Source organism: Anolis sagrei, chromosome 3, assembly GCF_037176765.1.
Source record: "Anolis sagrei isolate rAnoSag1 chromosome 3, rAnoSag1.mat, whole genome shotgun sequence".
Taxonomy (NCBI): Eukaryota; Metazoa; Chordata; class Lepidosauria; order Squamata; family Dactyloidae; genus Anolis; species Anolis sagrei.
Genome location: NC_090023.1, coordinates 239,645,966 through 239,660,652, shown reverse-complemented (window position 1 = coordinate 239,660,652; position 14,687 = coordinate 239,645,966). Strand labels below are relative to the sequence as shown.

Here is a 14,687-nt window from a genome sequence, read left to right as displayed (position 1 = left end):
TTTGTTTTTTTATTTATTTTTCTGGAAGGATCCCAGTTCAGGAGGCGAGTGGAGAAACTGGAGAGATGTAGGGAAGCCGTGATAGTCAGGACATGGAAGGGGAAAGGGACCCAAAAGCCGGGTCCTAAACCGAGGGCGCTCGGGACTGCCCCCTTGTGCGCCCTGGAGAAGCGCTCTCCTCTCCGCGCCTTTTGCCTTTTGCTTTTCGCTCGAGAGATGCCCGGGAAACCCGGAGACTGTGATTGGTCGGGCCAGGTCTTGCCCTTTGGGAACTCGGTCTGGCTTCTCTCTCTCTCTCTCTGGTTCACTCTCTGTCCCAAATACCTCGCGAACAAAGAGTTAACCCAGTCTGTGCATCAAGGTTTAGTGGCTAAGATGCTGTCGCTTCCCACAATGGAGCCCTTCCACCCCCACTCGACCGGGGATTTTCCCTTTAACTGAGCTTTTCTCCCCTGCCTTCTCCACAGACAACTCCAACTTGTCTTAGTACTTGTGTTGTTATTTGCTGTCAAGTTGACTTCGACTTCTGGTGGTGACCCTAGGAAGGAGAGCCCCCTAAGAGCTTCCTTAGTCCGGTTTTGTAAAGCCAGACCTCAGGTTTTCTTGGTTCCAAAAAGCGACATATCCTGCAACATTATTTTTGCTTTACTAGCCGTCCCCTGCCACTCGTTGCTGTGGCCCAGTCTGTATATATGTGTGTGTGTGTGTCTTTGTGTATGTATGTGGCTTTGTGTATGCATTGTAATGTATTTTGGGGGTGGGGTTTTTTTTTTTTTTTTTGCTTTTTATGTCTCTTCTGCTGTGTTCTTCGGTGTTTTTATGAGTGATGGTCAGTCGTTGGCCCGATAGGTGTATTGTGTCCCAATTTGGTGTCAACTGGTCCTGTGGTTTTTGAGTTGTGTTAATTCCACAAACGATCATTACATTTTTATTTCTATTGATTAAAAAGAGGTTCGTTTTACTAAAAGGACAGAAAAGGGATCGGGAGAGGAGAATTTTCCCAGTCTGAAGAGAAACAGAGGGGGATTCCTGAGGCTCCCCCCCCCATCCCCTTCCACACACATTTTCAGCCCATTCCTCCTGAGGGGTCTGGCCGTCCCTCCCAGTGGCGGCAGAGGTGAAGCCCGCTTCATTTCCTCGGCTACTGTTGATCGTGTAGTTAATCAGTTTGGATAAGTGTTGAAGGCTTGAGCTCTTGAAGTGGCCGGCTTTAGATACACCCTGGAGTTTGACCTCTGACCTGCGACCGGGAACATGTGCCAGGCCAACAGTATCCGGCACAATGGCTCGAGTGTGCGGCGCTGGAGAGGGGTTAGGCTGGGGGGCTGGACCGAGGAGTAGCCTCGCTCTTGGGTTTCAAGCAATGAGTCCTACCTGGCTTCCTAAGGCCCCTTCCACACAGATGAATAGAATCCCACATTATCTGCTTTGAACTGGGATATATGACAGTGTGGACTTCAATAAACCACTTCAAAGCAGATATTGTGGGACTTGCTGCCTTGATAATCTGGGGGCCCTCCCAAACAGCTGAATAAAATCCCACATTTTCTTATTTGAACTGGGATATATGGCCGTGTGGACTCAAATAACACAATTCAAAGCAGATATTGTGGGATTTTCTGCCTTGATATTCTGGGTTAGAGGACTGTGTGGAAGGGCCCTAAATCTCCATCCAGGGAAACAGCTGATGGCAGTTTCTCCCACCCAAACAATAGGAAAACCTTTTCAAAGATGAGTCTGGCCAAACCTTCATGCCTCAGGAGAGAGCCCGATATTGAGGAATATCTTGGGTCCTCTATGTGTCTTCTCTATGAATGAGCTTTTTAGAAATCATTGTTGATATTTCCAAAATGAGATATAACATTTATGGGTGGGAGATTCTTTGCAATTTCCCAAGATCAGCAACCAGGTGTCTTTGCAGGTCAGGTTCTCCTTGTGTTTGAGAGTCAGGTGGGTCTGCCACAGGTTTGCAACAAATTGATCTGAATGTTCAGTTGCACCAAAAGTTCTACTGCAAGCAGCTATTTGCTTATGGACAAACTATTTCTGATACTGTAAACAGAGGCGATGGATTATCTGACTGGTAGTAGAATTCTGTGTGTGTGTGTGTGATACACACACACCACAAATTCCCAAGACTTACTCAATTTCATATCAGAAATTGTTCATCTCAGACACATATACATATACACACATATATACACGAGCACACACACACATATTTAATTGACTCATGGAATCATGAAAGGCATATATAGAATTATTTCAAGAAGCAGAAGGTGTTTATGTTGGACTTTAATGTCATCACTTTTAGGGAAAGTATGTTTTGAACTCAAAATAGGAGGGGTAAGTGCTAATCAGAGAGATGGAGGCATGTTTGGCAGTTTTGCATTCGAATATTAAGGAAGCACCTTGAAACAGCCTAACCCTAACCCTACCCAATAGTATATCTCCTCCTTATTCATACCACTTCAATATTAATTATATTTTTTAATTTAATAGTTGGCGAATGAAAGTTATTTTTTTATTATTTTGGAATCAATAGGGTTCTCCTTCTCCTATTACAAGAACTTAAAAAAAATCTTGGCACTCAAATAGGTGAAAACATCTGAGATCAATACTTTTAAGATGAAAAGTTTTCGACCATATTGATACAATAGTTAATATCATTATCATTATTATTTCCCACTTATTGGTTTTTAAAAAGACTAATAGGCATGCCCTCCTATTCCATGTGTGTGTGTGTGTGTGTGTGCATTTCTTATTAAATATTATTCCTCTCCACCCATCCAGGTACATCTTTTCCATACCCATAAAGAGCTTTTGCAGCTACCATATTCAGTCATGGAAAGCATGTCCTCTTGCTAGTATTGGTTCCAGGGTTATTGTCAGTTTTGCACATTATTACTTGCTGTATACATTTGTTGATGGAGTTACTGCCATTTGTATTTCTATTTTTCTATTAAAAAATATTTGTTATAGTTGCCTCTGTTGTTGTTTTTCAAGGAAAGGCTTAAGCCTCAGTAGCAAGAGCTGTGCTATCTGGCACAGGCAGGCCATTGGTTCCCCCTTTGAAAAGTGGAGACAGGTGGGAAAGCGGCAACTTAAAAGCGTTTCATCCATCCCGATGCTGTTTGATTTAAACCTGAGAGAGCATCTTTGGTTCCAGGAGTCTTGCAAATGGGACCAAGCTTAATATCAGCCCTGAAAAGCCCATAAACAATGCAGCCAAGTCGGTGGTAACTTTCCCCCATTCTCTGCCAGGAGGTGTGTGTGTCAGATCAAAGCAGAACTGAGGAAAATCTCCTTTCCTATCTCCTTCTCTAAATCAACCCTAGGGTTGATCTGTAAAATATGCACAAACTTTTGAAATGTTTTATTGGAAGCAGGCTCTCTGCCTCTCTTTCTCCCCCCCCCCCCTTTTTTTAAATTTCTGCCATATTCTGTAGACACAAAGACTGAGATCCAAAACAATGTGAGGCTTTTATTGGGGGTGGAGGGGTGGGGAGAAGATTTCACACCATTTTCAAATTATTTATTACTCTCATATAAACCACATACTTTTGATTTATTTATTTATTTATCGTATCAGAAGGGAATCAAGGGCACAGTTATAATGTGTTTTTAAAACACAAAGTTTGAAAACTTGGCAATGATATTAAATGTCCTTTGGTCAGTAGCTTGGACTGCCTCTGGTATTGCTATAAGGAGGTCCTCCATTGTGCTTGTTGTCTCAGACTGCATTGTAATAGGTGGTCTGTGGTTTGCTCTTTTCCACACTCGCACGTCGTGGACTCCACTTTGTGGCCCCCTTTTCTTAAGGTTGGCTCTGCATCTCAATGTGCCAGAGCGCAGTCTGTTCAGCACCTTCCAAGTTGCCCAGTCTTCTATGGTCCAAGGGGTAGTCTCTCATTCGGTATAAGCCATGCCTAAAGGTTTCAGGTTTTAGCCTGCCATTTTTGGACTCTTGCTTGCTGAAGTGTTCCAGCAAGTATCTCTTTTTTTTTAATTAAAAAAAGACAACAACCTGCTACTCCTTTTTTTCTAAACAGGAATCAAATCAGAAAACAAAGCAAAAGGTTGCCTTTGTAATGAGGAAAAGAAAACGACTTCAGAGAAACCTTCTAGAACAGTCAAGTAAGTTGAAATATATGACTTTTTTTTTTCAAAAAAGAGACCAAGTTCAATATGCATTCCCCCACCCTTCCTGTTTAACTTGCCTAAACACAAACCTGCTATATACCCTACCACCAGCCATGGTTTAATCCGGCTCTACGCCTAATCATTTGGTGGTTCTAGAATTAATATTTGACGACTCGCTCCCTGAAACCACAACCCCTGACCCTCCGTGATTGCACTGTCACGTTATGATATGACATATTCATCTTGCCTTCATTTACGGGCGATTTGATTGGAATGAGCTTTGACGTGCATTGGATCCCATTAAAGGAGGAAGACTTTGATCTTGGCGATAGGGTTTACATGATACGTATCGTCGCTACCTTGCGTCCCAGCCTTCCACAACGTGGTAGCTCTCCAAGCTTCCACCAGGCGAGGACTTAAGTAGGGCATTGATTGACATCTTATCTGACAGGAATACCTTAATCTGGAGGCAGTGGATTAAGTATTCTATTTGAAATAAGCATCTGATTGGGTTGATCTTGGATACTTCAGGTTTTAAACTGAGCGAAGGGAGAGGACAGGAGGATGCCCTGCTTTCACAATTGGGAACCACTTCTGCTTTCTCACTTGGTTAGTTGTCATCCTTCCCGGGCTTCGCCCACTTAGATCGAAAATTACCTGTCAGGAATAAAGGGGAAGAGGGAAGGGAAGAGCTTCAGAAGCGCCTCTTCCCCTATCCCTTGCAATCTGTCCCTCAATGGGAGCCCGCAATGAATCCTCAGGCTGCCTCTCCCACCCTTCTGAGTCTGATTCCTGATCGATTCCTGCCTGATTTTGAATGGCCTTCGCCAGGCTCTGATAGCTCCATAGGAGACAGGGGAACTCGGATTTCCCCTTTCTGTTGTGGTCCTTCAGCCCACCGACAACTCAGCTAAATCCCTCAGATAATTTGGGTTTTTCAATGGAGCTATTTCTTTTGAAACGCAGGACAGAAATCTCGAAGCTAATTGTTTTTCTTCCCCAGCCCAGCCTAGCAAAACCTCCAGCTCGGGCTGATCCCTTCACTCTCACTTCCCATTGCTTCCATTCTTTAGCAAGTCTCCAATTTCAGGAGTCGAGCATCTAAAACTGCCCTTGGAGGCGGCTTTAATGGGGTTGCGGGAGCTGTGGGTGGAAATTCCTCCCTCCCAAGACTTCCATGGGCAACGGAGACTGTCTCCCCAAAGGTCACCATCGCCTTGCAAAGACGCAATGACCCGTCATCGAGAGGGACATAGAACCGGGCGAAAAGTTTCTGCGGGTTTCAATCGCCCAGCGAATCGGGCAGCTTTAAGTAAAAGTTAAAGGTCAGAGTCTCCTCGCAAACGCAGCCCTGCGTCCTTAAGACAGGGGGGCGAAGAAAGTAACACACCGCTACTACAGCCCGGCCTTTGAGAAAGTTTCCCTCTTCTTTCCTTCTTTCTCCAAAAGCCACTTTCGTGCATTGTTTTGAAATGTCATTGTTTTAATTCGGGTTGAGAAAAAAGAGTTTGGTCAGGAACTGCCGGGAAGAAGCTCCAAAAAGATATGAAACACTAAAGCCACAGATTGATTTTAGTGTAAAATCAGATTACCCGCAGATTTAAACTCTAGATATTGCCTGAAGGGATGGCTTTTTGATCCTTCGACCTAACCAGGTGTATGTCTTCCTGAAACGCCCAAACTAAAGCCTCCCAAAAGCACAAGATGGCTTCTGTATGTGTGAGTCTTCATTATATTTTACTCAATGTATTGTCGAAATCTTTCCTGCCCGGTATGACTGGGTTGTCATGAGTTTTCCAGGCTGTATGGCCATGTTCCAGAAGCATTCCCTCCTGACGTTTTGCCTGCATCTATGACAGGCATACTCAGAGGTTGTGAGGTCTGTTGTGAAGTTGAGACCTCACGACCTCTGCCATAGATGCAGAAGAAATGTCAGGAGAGAATGATTCTGGGACATGACCATGCAGCCCGGAAAACTCACAACAAGCCATATTTTACCCAGTTCGTGGCCAGGTCGCCAAACACGGCCCGAAGCGGCAATCCTGCAGCCACCTAAGCAGACAGAATTGCCTCGGTGTCAATGGAAAGCAGCTCCCTTTTCCTGGATTATAAAACAAACCCGAGATTGGGAAGAAGGGGGCAAATGCCAAGTGTCAAAAGCACAACTTAGTCCTTCTGATACCACTTTTTGAACGCGTCTTTCCCATCAAAAGGCCTTTGGGATCTGAGAAACCTTGTCTCCCTGCTAGGATTTAGTCGCAACTAAGGGCCCTTCCACACAGCCCTATATCTCAGAATATCAAGGCAGGAAATCTCACATTATTCGAGTTATCCAGTTATCTGAGTCCACCTGAGACCCAGTTATCTGAGTCCACACTCGAATAATGTGGGATTTCCCACCTTGATATTCTGAGATATAGGGCTGTGTGGAAGGACCTTCAATTCAAAGCAAATATTGTGGGATTTTCTGCCTCGATATTCTGGGATATAGGGCTGTGTGGAAGGGCCCCAAGCGAATCTCGAATTCATGTTGACCCTCGAGCCTCTTAAGCAGGTGCATTCTCTCCTGTACTGAAATGGCTTGAAGATATCATCTATCTATCTATCTATCTATCTATCTATCTATCTATCTAGGGGTGAATTAAAGTGAGTTGTGCAGCGGTCAGCAAAAGGGGATGTAGAGAAAATTGCTGGCCGAAGAGAGGAGGAGGAAAACCACAACTGGTGGGAAAGGGGTGACCTCGGGCCAGGGGAACTACCAGGAGTATTTGGGAAGTAGAGAGCCTGCTTCTGCCTTAATAGCCCCGAGGTAACGCCGCTGGGCGTTATTCTTGGACAGAGCTGCTCTCCTTGTCAACAAGTTCCTTGACATCGGTATTTATTTGAGAAGAGTAATCCCTCCGCGAGGGCCATGACATTAAAATATACGACCTGATGTCTCTGGCCATCCAGATTATTTATAGGTGGAAATCTGAGCTATTCTGCTCGTTTGGACCTTGGGTTTGCTCAACGCACAACCCGTTTTGATGGCAAAACGAGAGATGATGAGAGGTCATCTTGACCTCATGACACTGGAGAATGAATCCACCTTAAATTCGGTTTCTGCCTCCTGTTAAAGACGCTTCCCTAAACTACAAACCCCAGAATTCTGCAGGAGGCAGCAACCGGATTTAAAGTGGATTCATTCTCTAGTGTGATGAACGTGGACAAGCAAGGCAGCTTTCCGGATCCCTTCTCCTGGATCCTTCTACAACTTTGTCCAAGTCCTCCTCTTTCCATTTCCTCCGCCTTTTGGTCATGTGTACAGCACTATCCAGCCACGCCACTGCCCTCCCTTTCTGTCGTCTCTCTCGCTTTCATAACACACACACACACACACACACACACACACGCAGATATGTCTCCCAAGGTACACAACAAATGCTAGGAGTGAGAGCACTAACTTCACCTAATATAATGAGAGAGACACCATGGGCCATTTCTTTTCCATTGGATTCATGCAAGGAGAGGGGGGGGGTTGTGTGTGGGGGGAAAACCCCTGTGAGGAACCTCAGGGTTTTAAGTAAGAGCGGATAAAGCCATTAGCGTTTGACAAGAAGCCATGCCAATATTTTAGAAGGGCCTAAGCCAACCGATGGTAGCACACATGTATATCTATATATATATATATTAAAACCACCGATAAACGGTTCCAGATGTGTCTCCCTTGACTGGGGACTGTCAGGATTGAAGGATGTCAAGTGTGTAGAGATGAAGTGGTTGTAAGGAGGGATGAGGAAAACAGCTTTATTTGGAAGTCACACTCTCAGGACCTTTGTAAGTAACAGCCTCCCAGAGTCCTGCTTCCTGTAACGTTTCTCTGTCTTTTCTTGTACTTCTGTGATCTTCTTCGGAGGTGGTTAGTTAGGGAAGGGGGAAAGATCAACGCAAATGGGGGTTTTTGTTTTCCTTTTAGTGGCTCAAGGCAAAGGATGGTTGTCTTGAACTGCTGGGGTTTAAATTGTGTACATAAACATGTTATGTAAGGCTAGTCAGCTAATTGCAGCATGTGCAACTTTGCAGGTCCTCCGGGCATAGAAGTGTGTATTTGCTTGCGCCTGTGTCTATCTGTATTGTGTTGATGTGCTCAGTCACAGCGATTTACCTGCCTTCTAGATTACCTGCAGCTTTGGAATCTGGATAAAAATGGGTCCAAAATGCCTTACCCCAGGGTCAAAAAGTGCCACGAAATGCCCCTGTGTTTTGTATTTTGAAGGCAGGATTCCAAGTCCTTAGCGGGAAAGAAGCCAGCTCGGGGGAATTTAGCACTGTAATATTCTGGGGTGCCAGGCTTTCCTCTGTTTGGCTTAATAACCTCAATGTGATTTGTTGGGTTTGTTAATTGTTTTAACTAGTGACTGTTAAGGAACGATATAAGCAACATTTTCTATCAGCTTCAGAACAGGGTGGGTTTTGTTTTGCTTCTTCCTCCGGGGATATTTTCATATCATGCCATGACTTCAATGCCTGGTAACTGCTTCACTATATAGTCGAATGTTGCATGCTTCTGCTTCTTTTCTTTTACGGCTATTGATTTGGGAAAGGCTATGTGTTTTGGGATCTAAATTTTGCCATGACCAAAGAGAGGTGTTTATTCTATTCCCCGAAAGGTTCCTTGCTATCCACCAACATTTTTCCCACTCCCTAGTTAGTTTTAAAGGGTTTTTCTTTAATATATATGAATGGATGCCGCCTTCTTTGATGGAATCCGCTGGTATGGGAGATGCTTATGGGGATTTTGGGTTTAGGGTAAAGCTTATTCCTGAATTGGTATGTAGGAAAGGAACAACCCACCGTAAACCCAAAATCTTGCATTTGAAATAGAGGAAGCATCCTCATTTCCTCTGTATGTCTCCTCGGAGGAAAGCCCTGTTGATTTCAGTAGGGCTTATCTGGTGAGGGGTAGTCTTGGATTTTGAATGCCACTGACCTCACTAACACACAGGGCATTAGCCCAAGCAAATTGAAATAAGATTGGGGATTTTGGAGCGTCACTGGTCAATGTGATTATCCCGGGACAAAAAGCTGACGAGAACCAGTTTCAGTTGTGCGTGTAGATTGAATTTGCCTTTAAAAAAAGTGTACTTAAAGCAAAAATAAATATTCATTATCCAAAGTGAACACTCTTAGATTATATATACAGAAAGTTCAGGTCCTAAATTAAATGGGAAACAGACTATTTTTCCTGATTTTATTCTGAAGTCTATGGTCTTGCGCTTAGGTCCTGAGGTGAGAGGCCAGGGTTTGAGATGCAGAGTGGGGTGGAAAAAAGACATGTGTTACATTTAATAACACCGGAACCAGCTTTCACTGAAAAGGCTTGAGAAAAAGAAGAAACGCCTCCATTTATTATTTTCATCACATATACTGGAAACATGAAGCCAGCTCAGTCGCTTTCTTCTAGAGGCATGGTGTCAAAGTGGATTTGTGAGACATTGAAAAAACTCTGGATTTTAGAATTATCATTGCTTTTAACTGATTTTGTGTGATTTGTGTCAGGATGGGGGAGAGGGCTGAATTGAATGCAATGCTTCCGATTTCTCCATTACACCGCAAAAAGATGGGTATACAAACTCCTTACTGAAATTATAGGAAATATTCGATGAGGGTTAGGCCTATTTGCAAGTATCGCGTTCATTTCCCCGCTTTAATTCTGAAATGGGGTGTATGGAAAGTTTAATCCCGCCCCACATACCCTTTTTCAAGTCCAGTTTCTGGACCTCCAACAAGTGTCAGAAATCTAAATCCCTCCTCTTTCCACTCTGCTTCCCAGGTGAACCTCGCTTGACTTTTCCTCATTGCGCCCTTTCTGTGGGGAAGTGGGGGGGGGGGCATTTGCATGGGCTGTAAATAATCAGCGGTCAAAGTGATGGTGAAGGTGCTGGCGATGAAGGAGGAGGAGAGGGAATTGAGGTCCGTTGTGCGGGGGAAAGAGGGCCTTCGAAGCACCTCCTGGCAGGAGGATACTGAGGCCTGGAAGGCATCTTTCTCTCTTTTCCATCAGTCTCATCTCCAAAACCACCATCCCACTGTCTCCAAAATCACGGTCCCTCCTTCCTCCAAGGCTTCTTTTTCGGTGACCTGCAGGAGTTCAGGAAAGGTCCAAATAGCCCAGCTTCCAAATCATGCACAGCCTGGATGTGCTCGTGTAGGACAGTGAGATCTGACAGAGGAAAGCTTGCCATTTCTCCAGGACCTCTCTTTCTCTTGGCTGTCTTCTGTGAGAAGACTCACCCCCCCCACCAACAAGTTTTGGAGAAGAGTGCTCACTCAGCTACCTTGTCCCCATCCCTCTCCTCCGTCGCTTTCTCCATCTTTGTTATTGCCCTTGCAGGAAGGCAAGAAGACAGAAAGGATAAAAGGAAGGAAGGGAGTGAAAGGACCAAGGAATTGAGAACTCCCTCCAGGTCGCTCCCCAACCTTCGCCAACCAGGCCTTCGCCACATTGTTAGCTCTCCATACAAGTGCCTGTTGGTTAGGAGCTTGGAAAGAGAGAGGGAGAGAAAGAGAGGGTGGGGAGAAAGGGCCAAATAACTCCAGTGGTCGCGACGGTAGGGCTGAGAGCCACGATCCGAGCCACGCAGGGGTCAGGGAATCAGGGCGCCCTCCGAGCACCTCCGCGGCTGATGGCGGAGGCTGTGGGGAGCCCTTGGGGGGAGAAAGGACGGGGGGGGGGGAAGGAGGGAGGAGGAGCCCCAGCCCCCCGCCCGCCTCGCCTTCCCCTCACTCGAGGGACCTGCCGCGGCTTCCTCGTGGCCTTGCTCCTCCTTTGGCAACAACCGCTCATTAGCGCTTAAACGGCACCGAGGACCCCTTGGCTTGTACCAGGGAGACTTTCCAGCCGCCCTTAATCTGTCAGTTAAACGCAGATAAAAACAAAAATGTGAGGAATAATAAATGCAAGCGCCAGGCATGCTCTTCGCGGCGAGAGGGAGGGGGAGCGGGGAGCGGAAGAGCCAAGGAAGAAGAGGAAGGGGAAAGAGCAGGAGCACTTTTGGAAGTGACCCCCTCCCGCCGCTTTTCACCTCCGCCGCCGCCGCGCAGGCGCAGAGCGCGCCCTGTGTCCTCCTCACTCATCCCCTCCCCGCCCCTTCCTTCCCCCTTCCTAAATCTTTTCAGGCTTCAGCGGGGACCTGTCATCGCTGACGTCGGTCCGGCGGCTCCGGCCAATCAGCGACCGCCCTGATTGTTTAGCTCTCTGGGTTGGAGACGAATCTATGGAGCTCTATTCAGTAGCCTCCCAGCATCCTGCTGCTGCTTCTCAAAGCGTATGGGATTCCACGTAGGCATTAAAACGAAGGAGGAGGGGGAAATTCCCCCCAAAAATAAAGGAAAAGGAAAGTGGGGAGGGGGCTGTGGGGGCTGTGGGGAAGTAAGCAGCAGCAGCAGTAAAAACAAAACAAAGTCAAATAGTCCAGACCATGAGGAGGGAGGGAGGGGGAAACTGGGGGGAGGGTTGAACTTTCAGAAAAGTTTCTCCAGTCCACCACACTTTCTCTCGCTCTTCCTCTCTCCCTCTCTCTCTTTCTTTCTTTCTCCCCCCCCCGCCCCTCCCCTCTCCTCCCCACTGTCAGGTGACTTTTTTTGAGAACTGTAGAACCAAGTGAGCTTGGAGGCATTGGGGGAGCCCAATAATGGACTCTGCTGGCCTTCCCAAGCGGAACACGGCGCTGAAATTAGTAGATTTGGCAGGGGCTCATCATCATCATCATCGCCACCGCCATGGTCACCACTCCCCTCAGAGCATGACCGGCTTCGCTGGGCCTCCCCACTCTATGGTTCCCACGCACCCCGGGGAGTACGCTGCCGAAGCCTGCCTTGGACTGAGTCCATGCCTGTCAGAATACATGGGACACCATCATCACCATCTCCATCACCATCATCACCACCACCGCCCTCCTCCTCTTCATCCTCCTCACTCCTCGGGCCTTAAGCTCAGCCCTGCCCCTCCGCCGCATCCCTGCCAGGCTGGGACAGGCCCCAGCCCAAGAGGAGCCTGCGGCCCGGCGCCGTCGAGCAGGGTCCCTTATGCAGCCCCTCACCCAAGCCAAGCCCTCTCGGCGGGGAGGGAGGTCTTCCTGCGCAGCGGAGACCTGACAGGTCCAGCCATGCCAGGGCTCCCTTTCCAACAGGCTGCTGCCGCTCCAAGTTCTCACCACGGCATGTTTGTCTCAACAACAGGTAGCAACTACCCTGGACACCATGCTCTTCCTCACCACCACCACCTCCACCACCACCATCCCCACCAGGCAGAAGCCGGGACTCCCTCGCTTTTCCCCGGACTGCACCAGGAGCCACCTCCTCCCCATGAAGCTCCAGGTGGGCGCCTGAACGGACAGCTCAGGCTGGGGCTACCTGGAGACATGTACGCCAGGGCTGAGCCCTTCACGCCAGTGCCAGTCTCCAGGGCAGACCCCTTCGCCGCCGCCTCCTCCTTCCACGGCTACAGTGGCATGAACCTCAACCTGGCCCCCCACCACGGCCCGGGGGCTTTCTTCCGCTACATGAGGCAGCCCATCAAGCAGGAGCTCATCTGCAAGTGGATCGAGCTGGACCAGGCGCCCCAGAAACTATGCTCCAAAACTTTCAGCACCATGCACGAGCTGGTGACCCACGTCACCGTGGAGCACGTCGGCGGGCCCGAGCAGTCCAACCACATCTGCTTCTGGGAAGAGTGTCTCCGGGAGGGGAAGCCCTTCAAGGCCAAGTACAAGCTGGTCAACCACATCCGCGTCCACACGGGAGAGAAGCCCTTCCCCTGCCCCTTCCCTGGATGCGGGAAGGTCTTCGCCCGCTCCGAGAACCTCAAGATCCACAAAAGGACGCACACAGGTCAGTGGGGAAGGGGGTCTTCCTTCCTTCGAGTTTTATTGAGCGCCCCTCCCCTGTGTCTCATAGCTGCTACACAGGTTCCCCCTTTTGAAATTATTTGTTCTCATTCTAATAATCTTGACATTATTATTATTATTATTATTATTATTATTATATAATTATTATATATTATATAATAATATAATATTATTATTATTATATTATAATAATAATAACAACAGCCAGCAGAGTGACCTTGTCTCCTCATCTTGTTGTCTTTCTAATAATAATAATAATAATAATAATAATAAGGGTCCATAAACCCCCAAAAAGAAGTTTGTTTTGGTTGGTAATGTGTAGAAGAGGACTGTGTGTGTGTATGTGCGCGCGCGCAACACACACATACACAGAGGTTTTTTTTGGAGGGAGGAGGAGGAGGAGAGACTAAGAGGAAACAGGAAAAGCGTCCAGTCTTGGCGCTGAGCTCCTCGAGGCGGGACCATGGAAGCCGAGACTGATCCAAAAGCAGCTTTGAATGATGCCGTTTCTTTTCCAGCCACTTGCCTTGCGGGGAAAGGCACAGCTGCTTATTGTGGTGGTAGTGGTGATGATAGTGGTTTTTCGGGGTGAGGAGCCCTGCCATGTTTAAACCCAGAGCCTCCAGGCGTTGGAAGTGGCCTTTTCCTTCTTGCTATTTCATCACACTAGAGAATAAATCCACTTTAAATCCGGTCTCTGCCTCCTGCAGAATTCTGGGATTTGTAGTTTAGAGAGAAGCCTTTAACAGCCTCACTAAACTACAAACCCCAGAATTCTGCAGGAGGCAGAAACCGGATTTAAAGTAGATTCATTCCCTAGTGTGGTGAGGTTATTGGTGATGTGTTGAGGGGCGTTTGGGGAACCTGGAGGAGAGGAGGAGTGGTGAGAATTAGTAGTAGTGGTCCAAATACAGTATTGGGGTCTGGAGTGAGTGCATGTGGGGGCTGGAGGTGGGTGTTGCTTTCCTGGCCTGTCCATTTGGAAAGGTCATCAGCCAGATTTCTAGAGGGAATTCTTGTCAGAAAACCTTCCTTATTTCTCATTGACGTTGAAAGGCAAGTGGGCCCTTCGAAGGGCTAGCCTCAGCTGGACCTCAGTCGCCCTCCCCATAAAAAAGGCATCCCTAATGCATAAAACCGAAGCTAGAAAGTTTACACACTTCCGTAAAATATTAGCCCGTGAAGTTGTACGTTGGGAATTAGTTTAGCAGCCGGTGTTTGTCGCTTTTATTGCCTTCTCTCCTCCCTCCCTCCCTTCCTCTCTCTCTCTCTCTCTCTCTCCCGGCAGAAGATAAGAAATAAGCCCTTTTGGAAAATTAAATCCGTTCCACTGTACATTTTCTCCTCCGCACACGCACACACCTCGCCTTCCTGACCGGCCTCACGCACCCCCAAGGAAACGACATAATCCAATTGTCAGATCTTCTTACAACCAAGCGATTTCTCCCCTCCCTGAAGTCCTTCAATGTCTTTGCCTTCTCGGCGAGATAGTTTCGCTTCCTCCTTCCTTTCCTCTGCACACTTTAATGTGCTGAGAAGAATGTCGAAATCTGATGAGGGAATTAAATGAGGAAAATGTATTCAAAGTTATCATGAATGGCAGGAATGATACCCAAGGCATCTTCATATCAGATAGAGAAGGTGGCCATGTTTTTT

General features: G+C 47.2%; 1 protein-coding gene across 4 annotated transcripts in view; it reads left to right on the top strand.

Annotated features, from left to right (window-relative positions):
- ZIC4 (Zic family member 4) overlaps positions 1-14,687 on the top strand; it is a 36,318-nt gene that overhangs the window by 3,136 nt on the left and 18,495 nt on the right. For 2 of the 4 annotated variants that reach the window (XM_060767758.2, XM_060767757.2), the window contains exons 2-3: positions 4,053-4,137; positions 12,364-13,014. In XM_060767758.2, coding sequence (XP_060623741.2) covers positions 4,092-4,137; positions 12,364-13,014 — 697 coding nt within the window. In that variant the 5' untranslated portion in view covers positions 4,053-4,091. Of the gene's footprint in view, positions 1-4,049; positions 4,138-11,816; positions 13,015-14,687 lie in introns of those variants that run through there. The other 2 variants (XR_009631020.2, XM_060767756.2) reach the window with 2 other exon arrangements.